This window comes from Sus scrofa, chromosome 12 (assembly GCF_054392235.1).
Source record: "Sus scrofa isolate SSC_HxYL_T2T_F1_AM1 chromosome 12, Sscrofa_HxYL_maternal_Yorkshire_Landrace_v2.0, whole genome shotgun sequence".
In the NCBI taxonomy this organism is placed as follows: domain Eukaryota; kingdom Metazoa; phylum Chordata; class Mammalia; order Artiodactyla; family Suidae; genus Sus; species Sus scrofa.
Genome location: NC_139394.1, coordinates 23,961,789 through 23,983,107, shown reverse-complemented (window position 1 = coordinate 23,983,107; position 21,319 = coordinate 23,961,789). Strand labels below are relative to the sequence as shown.

Below are 21,319 nucleotides of genomic sequence, written 5' to 3'. Positions count from 1 at the left end.
ACTGGTCCAGTCATATCTAGAAGCTGACTTGCTCAGCACTGCTGCCTGGATTACCTTTGCCCTGGGGCATTCTGTATTTGATGTGGGCCTCAAACTTGTGATGGTCGTTGGTGGTAGGGCTGAGTAATACTACTTTGTCAAAATTCCTGCAATCTGCTACACATTTTATTTGTTTATTTTTGTCTTTTTTAGGGCCGCTTCTTGCGGCATATGGAGGTTCCCAGACTAGGGGTCTAATCAGAGCTGTAGTCACTAGCCTGCATCAGAGCCACAGCAACTCGGGATCCAAGCCGAGTCTGCGACCCACACCACAGCTCACGGCAATCTGCTACACATTTCAGAAGTGTGTAGAACTCTGGGGAGTTTCCGGGACTTGCCCCTCCCATTCCTTATACTCTTCCCACAGGTGATCCACCTGAAATGAGCTGTATTAGATAATGCATTTCAAGTAAGATCCTCTTTCATGCTCTTAAGCGCCACTGCGTCTTTCCTGCTCTCAGCCATGTTCTGCTGGATTGATTTGGTTTGCTTCTCCTGTTGGGCAAGAAGTAGCTGTTTAAGTCAGCATAGCTTTCCTCAGCCCCCACCTCTGCGTTAGAGATGCCTAAAGAGAAAGGGACTTCAGTCCGAAGACCTGAGACCTCAGAGTTCCCGTCATGGCACAGTGGAAGTGAATCTGACTAGGAACCACGAGGTTGTGGGTTCCATCCCTGGTCTCGCTCAGTGGGATAAGGATCCAGTGTTGCCGTGAGCTGTGGTGTAGGTCGCAGACTTGGCTTAGATCTGGCGTTGCTGTGGCTGTGGTGTAGGCTGGCAGCTGCAGCTCCGATTCAACCCCTAGCCTGGGAACCTACATATGCCATGCGTGCAGCCCTAAAAAAAAAAAAAAAAAACCCAAAAACCACAGAGACCTGAGAATTCAAAAACTGTGGGGTAGACAACTGTCTGTTTACCCACTGTTCCTAAAAGTTAGCAAAAATTAATCAAACAAAATAAAATGCAAAACAAAGCATTTCAGAGTGAAGTGCTTTTATAAACCTATTAAGATTCTGAGGCATAGAAATGAGGAATAAACACTTGACCTCTAGGTCCCTGATAGGTGAGGTGCCAGGAATGGGAGAACTGTTACAGATGGTTCTCCAATTACTGTTTGTTCAAAGGGACTTTTCTTCCTTGAATGAATGGAATTTTTTTTTTTTTGTCTTTTTGCTATTCTTTGGGCTGCTCCCGCGGCATATGGAGGTTCCCAGGCTAGGGGTCGAATCGGAGCTGTAGCCGCCGGCCTACGCCTGAGCCACAGCAACGCGGGATCTGAGCCGCGTCTGCAACCTACACCACAGCTCAAGGCAATGCTGGATCGTTAACCCACTGAGCAAGGGCAGGGACCGAACCCGTAACCTCATGGTTCCTAGTCGAATTCGTTAACCACTGCGCCACGACGGGAACTCCTGAATGGAATTTTTAATAGAAGCTTGTGAGCCTTTCTTTTGCTTGTCTGCAATGGTACGTTTGTCTTCATCTTTTTATGTGATCCTGCAGAGGTGAGAGGAAGACTGAAATCTCCAGTTCTCTGGAGGGATTAGTATCTCTTTTGTGACTCCTTTGGATTTAGTGCTTTAGCTGTTGGGTTTTGTTTTTGTTTTTGTTTTTTGCTTTTTAGGGTCGCACCTGCGGCATATGGAGGTTCCCAGGCTAGGGGTTGAATTGGAGCTATAGCCACAGGCGTATGCCGGAGCCACAGCAATGCAGGATCTGAGCCTCATCTGTGACCTACACCACAGCTCACAGCAACGCCAGATCCTTAACTCACTGAGTGAAGCCAGGGATTGAACCTGCAACCTCATGGTTCCTGGTAGGATTCGTTTCCGCTGCACCACAACGGGAACTCCTGTTGTCTTTTTAAGCCATGAGAATTCAGGTTTCCTTTTGCTTTGGGGGAATCTAAAGTTTGGGGTGGGATCTTTGTAACACGTCAGGGTGTGGGATATTTATTTATTTACTTATTTATTTTTTAGAGCCATACCCATGATACATGGAGGTTCCCAGGCTAGGGGTCGAACTAGAGCTGCAGCTGCCGGCCTACGCCAGAGCCACAGCAGTGTGAGATCCTTAACTTACTGCATGAGGCCGGGCATCGAGCCCACAACCTCGTGGATGCTAGTTGGGTTTGTTACTGCTGAGCCACAGTGGGAACTCCAGGGCATGGGATTTTAGACATTAAAGAAGAAAAGACTTAGAATTTGATTTTTGTGTCTAACACACATGAATGAGTGAGACCCACAAAACCGCTGCCCCTGGCTCTCCTGGGCATTTCCGTGAATACTCGAAGTTGTAGATCTTCTTGAGGGGATGTCATTTAAACTTGCTTTTGCTAGAGCAGTTTTTTCTTTAGGGTCTGTGGTTTAAAGGTTAGTGTCCATACTCAACAAAAATCTTTTATATCTTTTTTTCTAACTTGAATTCATTATTTAACGAAAACCTTGTAAGACCTGATTTATGTGTTATTAAAGGCAGCTTCTTTCTTTCCATTAGTTGTGAAACAAGCAGGAACAGTGACCTTTGTCTGACTCAGCTTGACCACAAACTACCCTCCCAGAAGCGAGAATCGTTAGAATGTTCACACCAGTCTCTCAGAGCTTTTTAAATTAAGTTTTGCATTTTTACCTCTCCTTATCTTTCTGTGGCAGGAACTTTCAGCCTGTGGTGTCATCCCAAGTTTGAGGATCGCTGTCAGTCAGTGGTGGAGTTCATTAAGAGAGCCATCATGCATTCCAAGAATGGGAAGTTTCTCTATTTCTTGAGATCCAGGGTTCCAGGTAAGGCTGTCGTTACATTATTTAACTTCCTGGGGTATGAGCCAGCATAGGATCTCCACTCCCATCCCTACTCCCACCCCTGCCCTCCCCAAAAGAAAATCAAAAACACTCAAAAGGTTTTTTTTCCTGCCTCTCATAACAACCACTCTTCCCCGAGCCCAAGGGTTAACTCCTGCCCTTGTACATCAATCCCTCAGCTTTGTACCGAGAAGGAATCTTTGCTTCTCTGACCACGTTCGTGAATGAGAAAAGAGATCCCTTGTGAATACTTAACTTTCAGAGGTTTCTTTTTGTCCCTGATCCCAGCATCTCACATTTACATGTGACACAGAGGGCAGGTCATTTCCATGGGGAGCAGAAAAAGTAAGAGTCTTCCTTAGAAGGGCAATGGTGAGTGTCAAGGAAGCTGGATCCCTAAGCCTGCTCTGGATGTGGTCCATTTGTACTAAACTTTCTGTCAAAGCGTAGATACTTTTTTGCCATGTCTTGTCTCTCTCTCAGTATTGAAAACAGAGACTACTCTCCATTTGGGAGCACTGGGCAGTTCGCGTCCTTGCTGGTGTGGTTACGTAACCACAAGTAGGGAGGGGAGAGGAGAGGAGACAGTTTGGAGGAATCCACTTTTATAGTGTTGGGAAAAGTAAAACAGCAAGTTCATCAACTGAGGACTTCGTGAGAGATGAACAGAACTTAAAATGAGAACTTCCTGCTTTTCCGTTGAATCACATTAAGATTCTTAAACAGACTGTGTGCCAAGAAATTGCTCTGAAAAGAAGTTACAGGAGAGCCTCTGGCAGAACATCAGTAACAGGATTGGGCCAGGTTACAGGAATGTGTTTTATAATCTTGGTGATTTAAATAAGGCATGACAGGGTGTGAACTGTATTAATTCTCACTTCATTTAGTATTTGCCTCAGTGCTGTCAACACAGTTGGGTCTCATGCAGTTGACTCGGTTAAAAGGAAAAAGAATCCTTCCTTATAGGAATTGACTGTGTTTAGTAATTTTTAAAATTTTTTACTTTGGGGGGCATTTAACAAACAAATATTTACTTTTTAAACTCAGCATTAAAATTAAGCCACATCTCTACCCTTGGAGAGCTCTTAGCTTCAAAAAGGGCACAGGTAGGAAGATAAAGGCAAGAGCGCATGTTAAATTTGATGCCAGGCATGGCGGTGATTGACAGGAACAGGATGGGTGATCAACTCTGTGAGTGAACCAGGGAAATCTTCCCAGAGGAGTCTGGTGCCTGGAGCATGTATCTACTCGTAGAGTGTGGAGAGACCTCTGGAGTCTTGGACTCCTCAGGTATAGCTCATTTCATTCCACAGATGTGCCCTGTCTGCAGAAATTTTAACTAAGATTTCTTAACATTGTTAAGGGTTAGAGCTTGCAGTGATGGCTACTATTTACTGAGTGCCTATCATGTGCCAGGTACTTTGTCAGGTTATTTATTGAAATATCTCTAATTGCTTGCAACAACCCCAAAGGTAGCTAGTTAGATTGGATTTTATAGATAAGATATATTATATATAATGTATATAATATACATATTTAAGTGGATTTTATTTTTCTTTATTTTGCTTTTTAGGGCCACACTCAGGCATATGGAGGTTCCCAGACTAGGGGTTGAATCGGAACCATTCCTGCCGGCATACACCACAGCTACAGCAACACGGGATCCAAGCCGAGTCTGCGACTTATACCACAGCTCGTGGCAATGCCAGATCCTTAACCCACTGAACAAGGCCAGGGATCGAACCTGCAACCTCATGGTTCCTGGTTGGATTTGTTTCCATTGAGCCACAAAGGGAACTCATTAAGTGGATTTTGTGTAGGATATCTATTTGCACATAGAATTGTAATCAAGTTGAGAAGATAAAGCTTCAATTGGTATTTGTGCCTAGGCCGTAAGCAACCTCTCTTTGAAGGACTGGGACAAAGAAGGCAAGGCCAGTGTTCTCCTTTCCCGTTTTGTTCGCTGCCTTCCTTTGCTTATTGCAGAGGTCTAGGCATTCCGTGAGGCTGACTTTATGAGGGGGGTGGATTCCTGTGAGGAAGCGGTGGTCATTAGTATTTAGGTGGAGCTCCGTCAGCCTACACCAGGGATTATGACTCAGTAGATTCTAAAATGAACCCATTTGTTTATAGACTTTGGGATGATGATAACTGAATGCCTATAAGGGGCTGGTATTATTTCATTTAACCCTCACGAAATCTTTTTTTTTTTTTTGGTCTTTTTGCCATTTCTTGGGCCGCTCCCATGGCATATGGAGGTTCCCAGGCTAGGGGTCGAATCGGAGCTGTAGCTGCCAACCTATGCCAGAGCCACAGCAATGCGGGATCCAAGCCGCGTCTGCAACCTACACCACAGCTCAAGGCAACGCTGGATCCTTAACCCATTGAGCAAGGGGCAGGGATCGAACCCACAACCTCATGGTTCCTAGTCGGATTCGTTAACCACTGCGCCACAACGGGAACTCCTCACAAAATCTTTTGAAGGGATATCGGTCTCCTCCCCACCTTTTTTTCTTCTCTAATACAGACTAAGAAACGATGTACAATACGTTGCAGAGTCGGGATGCAAAGTTGGGTTTTTCTGGCTCAAATCGAGAGCTGGAAGCACTAGCAGCACATCCAGACTGATGTGAAAGGATGCCATAGAATTTATAAAGCTCAGACTAAAGGGAAAATTCTGGATGGTGGCAGATACGGAGCAGAAGGGATTTAATTAGAATAAGTGGAATAATTAGCCTCTGGGGAAGGAGTCACTGGTAAAAATGATGGTTTGCCCCTTATCTCTTCCTATGGCGGTATGGAGCATGGTCCTGGCAAAGCAGAGGTTGCTGATTACATCTCAATCTGGTCCATTTCACAGTTGTAAACTAAACCCCTAACACCAAGCAGCAGTCTCTAAGAGAATGTGATTGGCGTAGCACAAAACTTTGGACGCTGTGAGAGCCAGAACTCGAAGTGAATGTGTCCTTCTTAGTTGGGAAAATCGCTGTCCTCTGTGAAGTACACCAAGAGAAAATACTTTTTGTTTGTTTAATCATGCTTTGCATTGGACAACTCTAAGGAAATTGGTTGCTAACTCTTTTGTAACCATTGTTATTATTATTTTTGTCTTTTTAGGACCACACCATCGGCATGTGGAGGTTCCCAGGCTAGGGGTTGAATTGGAGCTGTAGCTGCCGGCCTACACCACAGCCACAGCAATTCAGGATCAGAGCCGCATCTTCGACCTGCACCACAGCCCACAGCAACGTCGGATTCTTACTCACTGAGTGAGGCCAGGGATCAAATCTGAGTCCTCATGGATCCCAGTCAGATTCATTTCCCCTGAGCTGTGATGGGAACTCCTGTAACCATTATTAAGGCCATAATTACTTGTTCAGTGATATGTCTTCCTTAAATCTTAGAATTTCTTAAATCAGCCCTCTTGACAAATACTTGGGGCTGGATAATTCTGTTCTTCAAGGAACCGTTTGGTATGAGAGAAAGACCTGGGTTTAGGGTGTTCAGACCTGGAAGAGATTTGTCACACCTGACCTGGTCCTTTTTTGGGAACGAGACATTAGCGAAGTGGCTAGAAACTGGATTTGTACCCAGGACCCTGGCATGAAGCCCAGAGGAAAGTTCCTGATGATCACTCTTCCACCTCCTCCTTCCCATTCAGTTGCACTGGTGTCTTAGGTTGGGTTTATTTCCATTTCTGACCTGTTAACACATTCTGGGTATGAGAGCTCCGATTGTTTGCTGTGTTTGGGGGCAAACAGTAGGTGGTCAGAATGATGGCAGGGAATATCAGAGAATTAGCAGGTGTCAGATTGCTATTTGTGAACCTAAGGCTAAAAGTAACACAGTTAAATAGGCAAGTATATATAGCCATTAAAATTCAAGTAGGCAAACAATCAGATCATTGTATGCTGCTTATTATCCTGACCTCTTTAAACACAAGGCCCGTAGTACTGTCTTTGGGAATAAATAATTAGATACATAAATTACTTTTATCTCTGAAACATTGTGTTGAGTTTAGCAATATTACAACCAACACCCAAAAACTTTATAGTTTACTGTGACACTATTTTTAAAACACGAGAGAAAGGGTAAAATTCAAATAGGCATTTGAACCCCAAATCATTTTAAAAACACTTGAGTTTCAGCATACTCAAGGAAGAAGGAGTTCCCCCTGTGGTGCAGTGGGATAAGAATCCAACTGCTGCAGTTTGGGTCACTGTGGAGCTGAGGGTTCGATCCCTAGCCCTGTGCAGTGGGTTAAAAGAGCTACAGCTGTGGCTTGAATTCAATCCCTGGTCTGAGCACTTCCATATCCTGGAACCCATGCCACAGTAGTGACGTGAGTCACAGTGGTAACAACACTGGATCCTTGACTCACTGAGCCACCAGGGAACTCCTGAATTATTATTATTATTTTTTATTTTTTTGGTCTTTTTTTAGGGCCACTTCTACAGCATATGGAGGTTCCCAGGCTAGGGGTCTAAACGGAGCTGTAGCCGCCAGCCTACACCACAGCCACAGCCACAGCCATGCCAGATCCGAGCCATGTCTTTGACCGACACCACAGCTCACGGGCAATGTCAGATCCTTAACCGACTGAGCAAGGCCAAGGATCAAACCCGTAACCTCACGGTTCCTAGTCGGATGGGTTCCTAGTCGGATTCGTTAACCACTGAGCTACGACGGGAACTCCCTTTTTTGTTTGTTTTTAATGGTGTGTGAGGAGAGTGCCAACCAGTGGTTTGTGTGCGTGAAGGAGGGCTACACTGCTTCAAACTCTAAGCCTTGGGCTTGAAGGTTTGGGGTGAGAAGTCAAGCACAAAGAGAGCCTGGTCCTTCATCACGGTGCTGTGACTGTCTGGACAGCCCCCTGTCAGTCACAGGGGCAGGTGCTCTGGGGAGACTCCTGGAGACACCCCTCCTTTGCGGTTCCCTGGGCTGAACTCTTCCTCAGACAGAGCAGGTGTTCAGGGCAGGCCAGCCTTGCTGGTTCTGTGCCGTGAGCAGATTCCCTAAGCCCAGTCAGTAGCCCTCAGTTTCTTCATATGTGAAATGGGGATTATAGTGGCATGTGTCTCAGAGAACAGTTTTTTTTTTTTTTTTTTTTTGTCTTTTTGTCTTTTTGCTATTTCTTTGGGCCGCTCACGCGGCATATGGAGGTTCCCAGGATGGGGGTCCAATTGGAACTGTGGCCACTGGCCTATGCTAGAGCCACAGCAACGCAGGATCCAAGCCGCGTCTGCGACCTACACCACAGCTCATGGCAACGCCGGATCGTTAACCCACTGAGCAAGGGCAGGGACCGAACCCGCAACCTCATGGTTCCTAGTCGGATTCATTAACCACTGCACCACGACGGGAATTCCTCAGAGAACAGTTTTGAAGACTAAATGAGTTAAATGATTTTAGGATAAGCTTACTTGTTTAATGTAGTATGTATTTCAACTGTTTTTAGAAAGTCAGTTAACAACCATGAAAAGGCTCTGGGAGGCAATCTGTAAGCTTTAATTTTTTCTTCTCATGCCTTCATACAAAACTTAAAAACTATTTGAAATTAAATACCGAAAATAGTATTTTATTTTCTAACAAGTTGTGTCTACAGATTTCTTTGGATAGGACAATGGTTGAGAAAAGAATTCTTTCAAATGTTTTGCATCTCAGATTCTCTCTGAGAACAGTTTCCTCATTTACCTTCCATGGCCCCTTTGTTTATTGAAACCAGGATGTTCTTTGTTCCCTTGGACCTGTTTCTGTGTCTCTGCCGTTCTGGGTGTCTCCATTCTGTGGTGTTGACCTCGATGGGGGGGGGGGGGTGAAATTTCCCAGCACAGAGCCTGCTGGTGATGCGTGGGGGCTCCCCTTGGGCCTGGCTGGCATCAGTCAGCCGGCACTTGTGCAGAGTAACACTAATTCCAGCTCACCCAAGCTATGGTAGTTGCTTTTCTTTTAAAAGCATCGTTCTCCTTTTTTCTGTCCCATCCCACAATTTCAAAGCAAAGAAGGGTATTGGTGAGGGCTGGAGGGTTGGCAAGAAGGAAGAGGAAGCTAAACCTGACTCTCCCACCTGGAAGTAAATGGCAGGAGTGCTAGGCTTATAAACCTCGATCATCCCAGCGGTAACCTGCTGCTTACCAGCCTCTCAGCTGGAGTTTGAGGGGACCCTGTGAACAGCCTTTCTGAGTCCTCTCCTTCAGGACACTCTAGGCACTCTAAGCAGGTACCTCCCATTCCCAACAGGGTTGCTTTTGATGCTTGCCCTTCACTGAGTGCCTCGGGCCTGGGATGGGCCACTTGGCTCCAAGCAGGGTCTCTGGCTGGGCATTTCTCATTGAGCTGTTCTGAAGAGCAAGAGTCTTTGCTGTGAAGAGTGATGCCGGGCAGGCCCTTGGCAGGAGAGGACAGGTTCCCTTGAGTACGAGACACGAGATACGGTAGTGGTGCTTCCGCAAATGGAAATCAGCAGTCCGTTGTGGAAGGGAGCTTTTGCACACAATACGTACATGAACTTGAAGAAGCCCCATTGCCCTTCTCTGGATTCTCTTGGTAAGGGAAATTGTAGTTAGCTGCATTGTTTTATCTGACTCTTTCTCTGGGTTTTCATTCTTGAAGGACTGCCACCAACTCCAGTCCAGCTGCTCTATCCAGTGTCCCGATTCAGCAATGTCAAATCCCTCCAGCACCTCTGCCGATTCCGAATCCGACAGCTCGTCCGGATAGACCACATCCCGGATCTCCCACTGCCTAAGTACTACGGGTTTTTGGGGCTTGGGGCAGGAGTGGAGGGTTAGGTACAGTGTTATTGAGGCCTGCAAGCTGAGTGCACAGGCAGAGCCTGGCAACTCCCAGGCATCATCCTTTTCACTTCTCCTGTGTCTTAGCATCTAACTTAGAAATGTCACATCACAGCCAGGAAGGAGGAAGGTGTATATGTGTGTGTCAGCTCCCCTTCTGTAGACTCCGTGAAGAGTAGAGTGAAGGTGGTAAGAGGGAGGGAGACAGAACTATGACAAGTGAGAAACGGGAATTTTGTCAGGGCAGTCTTTGGTGTCGTCTCAACCATATAGGGATTGGAAAGAAAGGGTTGGTTGAACAGAAGTAGTCTTTTTTTTTTTTTTTTTTTTTTTCCTAATCTACATAAGTAACATTTTGTGTGTATCTCTCTTGTGTTTTTCAAAGGCCTCTGATCTCTTATATCCGAAAGTTCTACTACTATGATCCTCAGGAAGAGGTATACCTGTCTCTAAAGGAAGCGCAGCTCATTTCCAAACAGAAGCAAGAGGTGTTAGAACCCTCCACGTAGCGAGGGGCCCCCTGCCGGTCAGCACCGAGGGTATGCGCGCTCCCCCTCACTGTCTAGCCTGGTCTCTTCCTGGGCAGTCGTCATCATGCGCTGGGCCTGGTCCCCTCCCTCCCACCCCACGTGGTATATACCCCGATCCAGGCACCTGATCATGGAGTCCCAAGGGGGCACCTACCCTACTTGGGAGAAGGGCAGGTAGACACATAGCGGCTTAAAGAGTTATTTGCCAAGCAGCGTGCAAGCTAATCACTGAATATATATGAAGAGGAAAATGCACAAGTGCAACCAGGTGTGCAGCCTTTTCTCCTCCTTTTGCTGATCGCCCTGCTATTGCACAAATGACAAAGAAAGTAGGAAACCAAAGGGGGAGAAAACGTCATCAGAGGGAACACTAAACGCCCTTATTTGCAGTAGCCACACGCTTCAGTGAGCGCCCACTCTGTCCCACGGCTCGGAATATGGGGATGAGGAAAGAGAGCTCGCTCTTCTGTTTAGAATTCCATCTGGGCCACTGAAAAGTAAATTGTTGAAAAGAATAGATGAATTAACTGCAGAATTCATTTATCTAAGAGGCTATTCTCCCATTCCTATGCTGAGTTCTACTCATTTATTTTCCCATAAAATATCGTGGAGTACTGGTTCCAAGATAAATTCTAATTAGTCCTCCTAAATTGCATTAATGTGAACGTTGAAAGGTAGAAGTGAGTGGAGAACAAAATTGCCAGCGAGCGGTGATTTTGATAGTGTGAGCTCTGCGCAAGAGCTCCCGCTCTAGTGCTGCGCTGGGGTGCAGAGACCACCCCACCCCCATCTTTCCTCCCGGGGTGGAGTGTCCTTTTTCAGCACTGAATACTCCTTCTCTGTTCCCCAGTCTCATCCCCATACCAAATTAAGAGGAAAACCTACCCTCTCAGCTCTCTTCATAATGGGAGAGAGTGACAACTGGTGTCTGTGCCTCGTGGGTTTTCCTGAGCCATGGCTAAGGTGGACCCAGCTGTGTGTCTCCTCTTGGCTCTGGAGGTCCCCGATCCTATGCTGTTGGAGGAAAGCATGTGAACCAGGCTAATGAGGATTAGCAAGAGCAAGAAGGAATGAAGAAGAGAGATCAAGGAATGGTCATTCCGGAGTTCCCACCATGACTCAGCAGAAACGAATCTGACTAGTGTCCTTGAGGACGCAGGTTTGATCCCTGGCCTCGCTCAGTGGGTTAAGGATCTGGCTTTGCCGTGAGCTGTGGTATAGTTTGCAGATGCGGCTTGGATCTGGCATTGCTATGGCTGTGATGTAGGCGGCAGATACAGCTCCGATTGGACCACTAGCTTGGAAACCTCCATACGCTGAGAGTGCGGCCCTTAAAAAAAAAAAAAAATGGAAGAAGAAATGGTAATTCTGACAGGCTGCAGAGTTTTAACTTAAAAGAATCCTGGACTGGGTGTACAGTCACTTTGTCAGATCTTCAATTACAGTCATACATTGGAGATACTGGGAGGTTCGGTTCCTACCACTGCAAAAAAATCAAATATCACAATAAAGTGAGTCACATTTTTTGGTTTCCCAGAGCATATGAAAGTTATGTCTACAGTATACTCTAGTGTATTAAGTGTGCAGTAGCATTATGTCTAAAAAAAACTATACATACCTTAATTTAAAAATATTTTACTGCTAGAAGTTCCCTTGAGACACAGGCTAAGGATCTGGCATTGCCAGTGCAGTTTTTGCCACGAGTAGGGCCAAAAAATAAAATCCTCGAAAAAAAATATATTGCTAAAAAATGCTAACCATCATCTGACAACATGGGGTTGCCACAAACCTTCAGTTTGTAAAAATGCAATATCTGCAAAGTGCAATGAAGCGAAGCAAGTTAAATAAGGTGTGTCTGTATCTTCGAGTTGTCTGCCCTTGGAAGTGTCTCCTAAAACATCTAAGCGCTCTAACATCTAGAAGGACTTCTCTGCTTGGGGACTTTGCATTAAGGAGGGTGGGGGGAGCTAGGGAGGCCCACCTACCCAACTGCACTGTTGAGAAGTAACTGGGGCCCTTCTGTTAGAGCACCGCTTGTGTGCTGGGCCTTAGGAGGAGCCCACGTGAACCCAGGCATCTTCAGAGAAGGATTCAGGAGGTGGAGGGCTCCACATTTCATCATGGGGGGGATGAATGAGTTTCACGGAGCAGAGAAATTCTAGACTGAAAGGGGCTTGATGGCCGAAAGAAGTATTTGACGGATTTTTCTAAGGAAGAGTGATTAAACTTATTCTGTGTGGTCCTGGGGGCAGGATAGGGACCACAACCGATATAAGTTATAAAGTTAGATCTCAGTTCAACTTTATTTTTTGTCTTTTTGCCATTTCTTGGGCCGCCTCCGCGGCATATGGGAGGTTCCCAGGCTAGGGGTCAAATCGGAGCTGTAGCCAGAGCCACAGCAACACAGGATCCAAGCCGAGTCTGCGACCTACACCACAGCTCACGGCAACACTGGATCGTTAACCCACTGAGCAAGGGCAGGCAGCCTCATGGTTCCTAGTCGGATTCGTTAACCACTGCGCCACGACGGGAACTCCCTCAGTCCAACTTTAGAAGAAACTTTTTAACAGATCAAATGTTTTCCACAGGAGTTGGTAGGTTCTTGGTTTGTGTATTCATCCAGCAGTTAGCTATATATTAAGTAGCCAGTATGAATTGGGAAGACAGTGCTGAACAAAATAGTCAAAGGCTGGAGTTCCCATCATGGCTCAGTGGCTTATGAACCTGACTAAAATCCACAAGGATGCAGGTTCGATCCCTGGCTTGGCTCAGTGGGGTGAGGATCTGGTGTGGCCATAAGCTCGTGGTGTAGGTCGAGGATATGGCTCAGATCCCGTGTGGCTGTGGCTGTGGTGTAGGCTGGCAGCTGCAGCTCTGATTTGACCCCTAGCCTGGAAACTTCATATACGGCAGGTGCGGCCGTAAAAAGATAGTCAAAGGCCCTGTTCTCACTGAGCTGCAGTTCTCACAGGGAGAGATAGACGGCAACAGGTAAATAAAGTAGGCTCATTTCAGGGACTGTACACATTAAGGGGAAAATAGAACTGGGTGACGTTTAGTGGTTAGTGGTGGGAGACGACCAAGTTTGAACATGAGGGGGTGACACTTCCCCTGTGTTTTGAATATCAGGGAGTTAACACGAGAGAATCTGGAAGCAGCCATTCTAGGCAAAGGGCCTGAGATGGAAAGGGGTGTGATCTGATCAGGGCATAGGCTGCGGTGGCCATTTGTCACGAGTGTGGGGCAAGTCATGTATTGATCGGCCAAGGATTGCATGGAATTGCCAGGGTGTCTTCTGGCTGTGACCCTGGCATCCTTGCCTGTGACATCAGGCTCTAGCTTGCTTCTAGGACCCCTTGGGAAAAGGGAAATAGCACTGTCCAAAGGAAAGACCTTTAAGGTGTGAAATTTGGCCATTTTTTCTCATTGGCCAGGCTGGTTTTAATTTCAGAGCTCTGAGTGAGCTGCTTGGTCTGTGTGCACTGTTACCTGAGGAATTTCACGCCAGGGTGCTTGGAGTTAAGGGACAGAGTAACAGCGGGAGCAGTGCCTTCTTAAATCAGACGGAAGACGCTGCACTGGCCTTTGCGGTTGCATGTTGGCCCTCTCGGTCGCCAGCGGCCGCAGGGCCTCCAGCTGTTCCTAGCCTGCCGCTCAAGGGCTTACTCCAGGGCCTTCGTTCCTTTTTCAGTCCCTGGAGCAGGTGGGCCTTGGGGAAGACGTGGGGGGAAAGTGGCTGGAAAATGAAGGGGGAGAGAGAAAGGAGGCAGTGTGGTGGGACATACTTCTTAGTCACTTTAGGACCTTGTTTGGGTGCCCTGACGAGGGCCGTGCTCCATGCCCGGCCAGCTGCAGGGTTTGCGGAAGGGAGCACTCGGCTCGCCAGGCTCCGGGCTCCCCTTGAGCAGCACGTCACCTCTAGTGGCCAGGCTGTCCTCTCTCCCCACTGTCGTTCCACTCTCACGAGCAACTCTAATTGGTTCTCCTTTTACCTAGGCGTTCGGTTGCCAAGCTCCAGTTTCAAAGAACCAAATGAAGCTAACGTGAAAAGGGCAGTGAGGAAAACAAGAGGGAAGAGGAAGGGTTGGGATCCTCTGCGCAGAGACTTCAGTTCCCCTCGCAGCCCTGGAGCTGGGAAGAAGCACACTGCCATCCTCTCTGAGCGGGGCTCCCCCAGGTCACGGCGGCCCCATGCTGTCCTGGAACTGGATGAGCGAGCTCCTTGGAAAAACTGGAAGACGTCTCAACACTGTTTCTTTTTTCAGAAGTTTTGTTTTGAATGTTTGCATTTCTCGGTACGGAACACTCACCCTAAAGGCAGCCGGGGGTTTGTGCCCATTGGATTGGAAGTGGTGCCAAGGGTGAGCAGGTCCAAAGCAAGGGAGGGGAGGGCAAGGGAGGGGAAGGCAGAACGCAGGTCTTCATGGTTGACCTTGAAGAAGAGAAGGAGGCAGACGTGCACATCAAGCCAGGGGTTTCTGAGGGCTGAGACTCTGCCTCTCTTTTAGCGCGGGTGGCTTCAGTAGGAGCAGGAAAGAAAGGAGGGTGGGTGATGCACTGGACAGAAACTGGCACGTGGCCTCTGCTGGGGGCAGTAGTGACTCCTCGCTCGCATCCTTTCCTTTGAAGGTTTAGGAACCTGATTTCAGAATCACCTCTCATAGAAGCTGTGTTCGTTTGGTTTGACTGAATTCCCAAATTCTGTGACCTCAAGTTAGCCCTGTTCCCCCTCTACCCTCAGCCCGTTCCCTCGAGATAACCGTACATTTCCCTCTGGTCATGGTAACATCATTCCTACAGCTTCTGCCTGCTGTCGAGGCCGTAGTTTTTCTCATCACCGGAGCCGTTCAGAGCTCTGGTCCCGGGCTGCTGAAGTTAATGGTGCATGCTTCCAGATTCTTAATGGCAAACCGTCCCCGTGACTTAGGAGTCGGCGTGACTTACCTCCATATGTCTGTCAGCTAGTGAGAGGGAATGCGGAGGAAGGTGAGAAACGAAGCTATTGTCGTGGCGCTCTTCCTCGAGAAAGCTCCCTGGCGTCTCAGCCTTAATGGGCTGTCTTAGATCAGTGAGGAGGAGGGCATTACAGCTCGTGTTCTTAGGTGTGTCTGGAGCAGGAGGCAGGAAGAGCCTCTTTGTTTTCCTGTGTTCTTTCTAGCAACCCAGACGTTTTCCCAAGTTCGGTCCCTTTTGTCCTCCTTTCATTGGGAAGTCTGTCATGCCGATTTGAGAATTGCCTGTTTTCCAGGTGGGCGGGGAGGAGGAGGGAGGAAAACTCCAGGGCTCTTCAGTCGCCTTTAATTTTTTTTCTCAACTGGGCCACTGTCAAATCATCTAACATTACAAGTTTGCTTTTCTATAGAGTTACTCTGGGGAGAGGGTTGCTATTAAGATGGGAAAATTGAGCTGTGTAATCTTTATTACTCTTTGGCAGTAAGCATTCTAATAGGCTGTCTCTTTTGGGTCCCTTATGCTGATATCGGCCTCATCTTGCAAGATAACTCATAGCGTCGGGTTTGTGGTTTCCTAATGGTTTGGGGTGAGGCCCTTGTGTCTTGGTAGCGTATAGGACTGCCTCATCCAGAAGCCTTGGCCTCTTGCTGTGCGTCCTGCTGCATGGAATGACCATTTTTCCTCCTCCTAGCCAAACAGGGAGGGAACATGCATTGTCACCCAGCTGTGAAGCCCACAAAAATGAGCTTTGAAGCGTAAGCACAGCCCAGCTCACTCTGGTGTGTCGTGTGGTGCCTCTTCTCTGGCGGCCCTGGTAGTATTACCAACCAGTTACGATTGTAATCTCAGAAATTGGGTTACCTTATGGGTCTTGCCTCTTGAAGGTGCAAAGCCACTTGCCATCTTGCAGAAAGTGCTCCCCAGCTGTAGAGCCTGCTGTCTGGCAGCCATTGAGATCCTCGAGTGATTGTTGTGCAGCTTCATGGGATTTTTTTTTTTTTTTTTTTTTGGTTGCTTTTTAGTGTGCATTTGCCTGGCTCTGGGCTACATACTGTGGAAAACACAAGAGGCACAAGACATGATATCTGGTCTAAAGGGAGCTTTTAGGTGACTGCCACACATGAGACAATGGGGGGATGACTCAGCATAGCAGAGAGAATCAAGGGCTGTCTTTAAAGAAATTCTGAGTGGCTAAGATCAGGGTAGACCTCTAGATGGTCCAGGAAAGCTCTGGGGCTGTGAGACTTGGGGTCATAGGTGAGGGCAGGCCAGTGAGAAACAAGAGAACAGGAGCCTGGGAGCGGGAATCTGCATGGCGGGTGCTGACCAGTGCACAGCCCCAAGTTAGAGCAACAGCGTCAGAGAATCCTGTTTTCCTTGCTGTGGTCTAGACCAAAACTTACCAGTCCTCAGGCTGGTCTGAGTGCCGAAGGTTTCTGATGGTGAGGTGAAGTCCAAAGCCAGAAGCCAGGCAGGTTCCTGCCGGTGGCCAGGGACCTGACTGTTCTCAGCACAGCCTGGGTGAGGGAGGCAGAGCCCCGGGACCCCTTGTGGTAGCAGGGCTTTCCACTGGAGAACCCATACTCTCAGGTATAAAACCAAACCAGCTGAGGAAGCGTGACCCAACCTCACCTCCATCCTTCTTTCTCCTTCCGGGGAGGGTGGTGGTTACCTGTGTCCATGATCTGTCTGAGCGTTAGTCAGCCCAGGCTGCAGCCTGGTCCTTCCCCAGGAGAGTGGGCTACCAGACAGACTCCGTCAGGAGGGGAGGAGGAGGGGCGGTTGGCGGAGGTGCCGGCCCTCAGAGGGGACAGGGACAGGGAGCAGGAGCAGCTGGCCGAGCCGGCACTTCCCCTTCATCTCTCCAGGCTGTGCCCCCGCCCCCTGCCAGGTCTGGGTTAGCGCTAATGGAAATGCAGGCTCCATCCTCCTTGGTTGTTGTATTTTCAAGTCACAAGCTGGAAGAGGTTCTCCCTTCTAGGGACTGGTCACCGGTTTCTAAGTTGTGGATAGGTGACGCCAGTACTCTCAGGGCCTGCCTGTGTAACCTCGCTTGTTTGTGACCAATCTCCTGTCACCTTCCTCAGGGCAGGTGGGCACCACTGTCAGCTAGTGACAGCTCCTGCTGCAGTGTGCTGTATTACTTGAAATTTGAGTGCTGTGGCAGTACAGGAAGGGGAGGGTGGAGGCTTTGGGGCGGAGACTAGATCAATGGGTGACAGCTGGGAGTTTGGGACAGTTGGTGATGGACCTAGGCCTGGTCGCCTACTTGTGCCTACTAGATACAGTGTTATACCCTGGAAGGCCAGCCCTGGGTGGCACGCGGCCTCCTGAGGGGGAGCTGGCCCCCAAGGTGTCTCCTCCTCCTCCTCCCTCCATGTCACCGCGGCGGATCCTGCAGGCCCCTGTTAAGCTGGGGAGTGAGCAGAGATGGTGGCCACCCCCCTACAGCGCACATCCAGGAAGAGTTGCGGGGGTGGGGGGGGGCGTTAGTGTCCCAGATCCAGATGTGAGAGACTAGAGCAGAGCCCGGAGCCCTGGGCGCCAGCCTCTTCAGTCCTCACCCCGGACCCCTAAAGAGCACGGCCTGCTTGGAGCTCTGGGCCCAGCAGAAACGGGGATGGGATGGGAGGAACCTGTGTCCTAGGTTAGATCCTCCCCCGCCCTGCTGCCTCTCCCTTGGCTTTGAGCCCTGAAGTGGGGCCTGGGCGCTGGGCCGTATAGCTCCATGGCTGGGAGGTGGTCTGAAGTGAGTGTGTGTATGTGTGTGTGTGTGTGTCCATGTGTGTCTGAATCTTCATTGGCAGAAGTCTTGCCACGTTGGGGTGTTGAGAGCATCTCCGCTGGGGGGACACCTGCCGTTTGTCGTCTACTTTTAAAGAGAATGACGTGCCCCCTGTCCCTAAGGGAGGAACTTTTGAGTTAGACATTTTCCCTATGGGAATCCTCTTGGTTTGGTTTGTGGGAAAGGGGGAAATGGATAAATGATTTTTATCTCTAATTGTCAACACAGCTGTTCTTACACTGAATTTGTGCTATTGCATACATGTAGCCATCTTTCTTTTCACTGCAGCAGTGTTTTATCAGTAGTTCAAAATGATTTATTTGCTCCTGGGGAGTAAAACTTTTTTTATTAAAAAAGAAAAAAAGAAAAAAAGAAAAGCATGACCCCCCTCCCCCACAATAGCTTATAGGATTATCGGGCCACAAGGCTCAAGAAGGCAAAGTCAAGTCTGCCCGTCCCCATGATCCATCCTGTTTTGACGTTGGAGTCTTCATGCTCAGCACAAAACGACAGGAGGCCTTGAGAAGATAGAGAGCGAAGCCCCGGGAGGAGTGAGGTGGGGGTTGGACCATAGAGACAGAGGCACTGGGGACTCAGAAGCTGCAGTTAGGTAAAGAGTAATGAGTTGTATTTAAATTATTGATTCTCTAATCTGCCAGGGAAGGACCTTTCTTTACAGCAGATTCCATATTGTCTTTGTCCTTTTCGTGCTTCTTCACCTTCCTGGCAGGTGCCACCCAGTTTCTTCCTGCTTCCCATCTGGTCCTCTCTGCCCCTTCTCCCATCCCACTGCCGTCCACCTCGCGGGAAGCCAGTCCTGCATGCTGAGTCTGTGACATGCCTTTACGTGCATTTCACCTCCTTTAGAGGAACCTGGAACTGCTCCCAGCCCCTCTCTGCCAGGATGCCGAGAGGCACCCAGGGCAGCAGCCAGTCTCGGTGGAAGACCCGCATGTCTGCTCGCAGCTGGACTGCGATTGAAGCTGCTCCTGGAGATGGAGTGTGAGACGAGCTTAGGACACTCTTGATCAGAACCCAGGATATCACCACCCACACAGCCCCGCCCCGAGCTGCGTCCTAAACCCCCTACTCAGCTCAGGTGGAGCAGGAGGGCTGGTCTGACTACTCCATCCCTGGTGCTCCTTTGAACAGGGACCTGCCCCTCACTGTTAGGCCCAGAACCTTTCCCAAGGGACAGCATAATCCAGGCACTGCTCTGTGGGCAGGCCGGTCGTTGGAATGCCCAAACTGGTGCTGCCCGTGCCACAGCCACTGCTGTACATTTTTTGGTTGTTTTTAAGAAACTCAATGAAGGGGTGTCATTCTGGGCTGGGGTGTTGCCAATTCTTCACCAGAAGGGGAGCCACACCCCCCTGCAACCACTTCCGTCCTCTTCAGCCACCCTCCCCTCCTCCAAGCCAAAGCGTGGCCTGGCTTTTGTCTTCCCATTTAGTTTTTCTCCTTTCCTCTACCTTTTTGTGCTTAATTTATTAAAATAGTTGCTGTATAATTTATTTTCATAAACTATAAAAAAAATTACTAAATGGTTAAAATAGACTTGCAGGCCAATCTTAAACGGGGTGGGAGGGTCCGAGGGTGGGAGGGGGAAAGGGAAAGATGTTTTGATATAAACAAAACAGATGCACTTTGGGTGTGTTTTGGTATTTTTCTGGGGATAGATGGGGGGGTGTTGGGATGTCCCTGTAGATTAGTTCCAGAATGGGGTGTCTGTATATACTGTATGAATAGGCATGTTATGACTCTTGTAAAGGGACATTAGTAGCTGCTGCAGGTCCTGTTTGGAAACCCCATGTACAATTCCTGGTTTTTGTAAGTGTCAGTGCGGGAGACATTTGACTCTTGTGTTTGTATCTCCTTTTTATGATTGCTGTACTGACCCATGTCTTTTTGCGGAAGGGGTGAAAAGAGATTTGAAATAAAAATGTTTAGAAATTATTTCATGTTATTTGGGTTGGTTTTTTTTTTTTTTTTTTTTAATTTTTGTGGTCTTTTTTGTCATTTTAAGGCCGCACCCACAGCATATGGAGGCTCCCAGGCTAGGGGGTCCAATTGGAGCTACAGCTGCCGGTCTACACCACAGCCACAGCAACACAGGATCCAAGCCACATCTGCGACCTACACCACAGCTCACGGCAACGCTGGATCCTCAACCCACTGAGCCAGGCCAGGGAGCGAACCTGCGTCCTCATGGATACTAGTCAGGTTCTTTAACCACTGAGCCACAGTGGGAGCTCCGGGTTGGTATTTTTCTTTTTGGCTGCCCCTATTGGTGTTTTTCAATCCCTCTGCCATGTCGCTTGACTCCTCACACCATTGCCACCCTCTTTGGGTCAGGTGACCCACCCGCGGCAATCAGGGCATCCCCAAAATGTCAGCCAAGCAGAGTGGCTTGGGAACTGCCTTTGTCGGAGGTGGAGAGGCTGAAAACTCCCGAGGCTGATGGCCAGTGCTCAGAGCTGCTTTCCTCTTCCCCAGGAAATGCAGGAGAATTTCAGAGGCCTTTCGGGGGGTCTTTTTGCTCCACTTAGGGAGCGTTCCTCTTTTACCACAGTAGTCTTAGTATTTACCTGGGCTGGCAGTCAAGGTTTTTTCATCAGTTTAACCTGTGTCCCTCTTGCCTTTGTAGCCCGTTCCTTCTTGAGCCATCCTTTTGGAGAGAAAAGGACTGGAAAGGTGTCTCTGATTGACAATGGTGTGTTCTCGGAGCCACTCAAATCTCCCCTCTCTCCCACCCAGTCCCTCTCCAAACGCCCCACTTAGGGGACCAGTATACCACTCCAGCACATTCTGGAGAATTTTCTGCAGTTTCTCTGCATCCTGAGGGTGGGAAGCACGCTGACCAGAGGAAACCCCAGTTCCTGGTAGCTGCATTTTCATAGGATGATTAGAGGTGCCCCAGGAGGGCGTCTTGGAAGCTCTTTCAGAAGTCACAGGTCCGTGTTAGGATAAAACAGTGTCTTATCAATTCTGATAACTATTCTGTGAAGGCATGAACTCCTGATTGCAGGCCTTTTCCCTTTTGGAAGAAAAGCACCAAGCAATGAAGTGTGAACAACATTGCAGAGGAAAATGCTTAACTCAGAATCGGCAATTCAGACACTCTAATGGCTGCCCTTTGGACACACTTTGTCCTTTGTCAGTTGTAGGGAATCTCGGCTAACACCAGCAGTCAAGAGTCTTAGCGTGCATTTCTTGAAAGTGGAGACTTAAGGAATTCCCGTCGTGGCACAGCAGAAACGAATCCGACTAGGAACCATGAGGTTACAGTTTCGATCCCTGGCCTCGCTCAGTGGGTTAAGGATCCAGCATTGCCGTGAGCGGTGGTGTAGGTCACAGATGTGGCTTGGATCCTATGTTGCTGTGGCTGTGGTGTAGGCCGGCAGCTGTAGTTCCAATTGGACC

The 21,319-nt window shown here is 48.4% G+C and overlaps 1 protein-coding gene across 4 annotated transcripts in view; it reads left to right on the top strand.

The window, feature by feature from the left end:
• The window catches only part of SOCS7 (suppressor of cytokine signaling 7), a 36,356-nt gene extending 16,504 nt beyond the window's left edge, over positions 1 to 19,852 (top strand). For 2 of the 4 annotated variants that reach the window (XM_005654015.4, XM_005654014.4), the window contains 4 exons: positions 2,688 to 2,816; positions 9,447 to 9,582; positions 10,014 to 10,167; positions 14,155 to 19,852. In XM_005654015.4, coding sequence (XP_005654072.2) covers positions 2,688 to 2,816; positions 9,447 to 9,582; positions 10,014 to 10,137 — 389 coding nt within the window. In that variant the 3' untranslated portion in view covers positions 10,138 to 10,167; positions 14,155 to 19,852. Of the gene's footprint in view, positions 1 to 2,687; positions 4,192 to 9,446; positions 9,583 to 10,013; positions 10,168 to 11,340; positions 11,881 to 14,154 lie in introns of those variants that run through there. The other 2 variants (NM_001201486.1, XR_014820217.1) reach the window with 2 other exon arrangements.
• Positions 19,853 to 21,319: the final 1,467 nt, after the last annotated feature.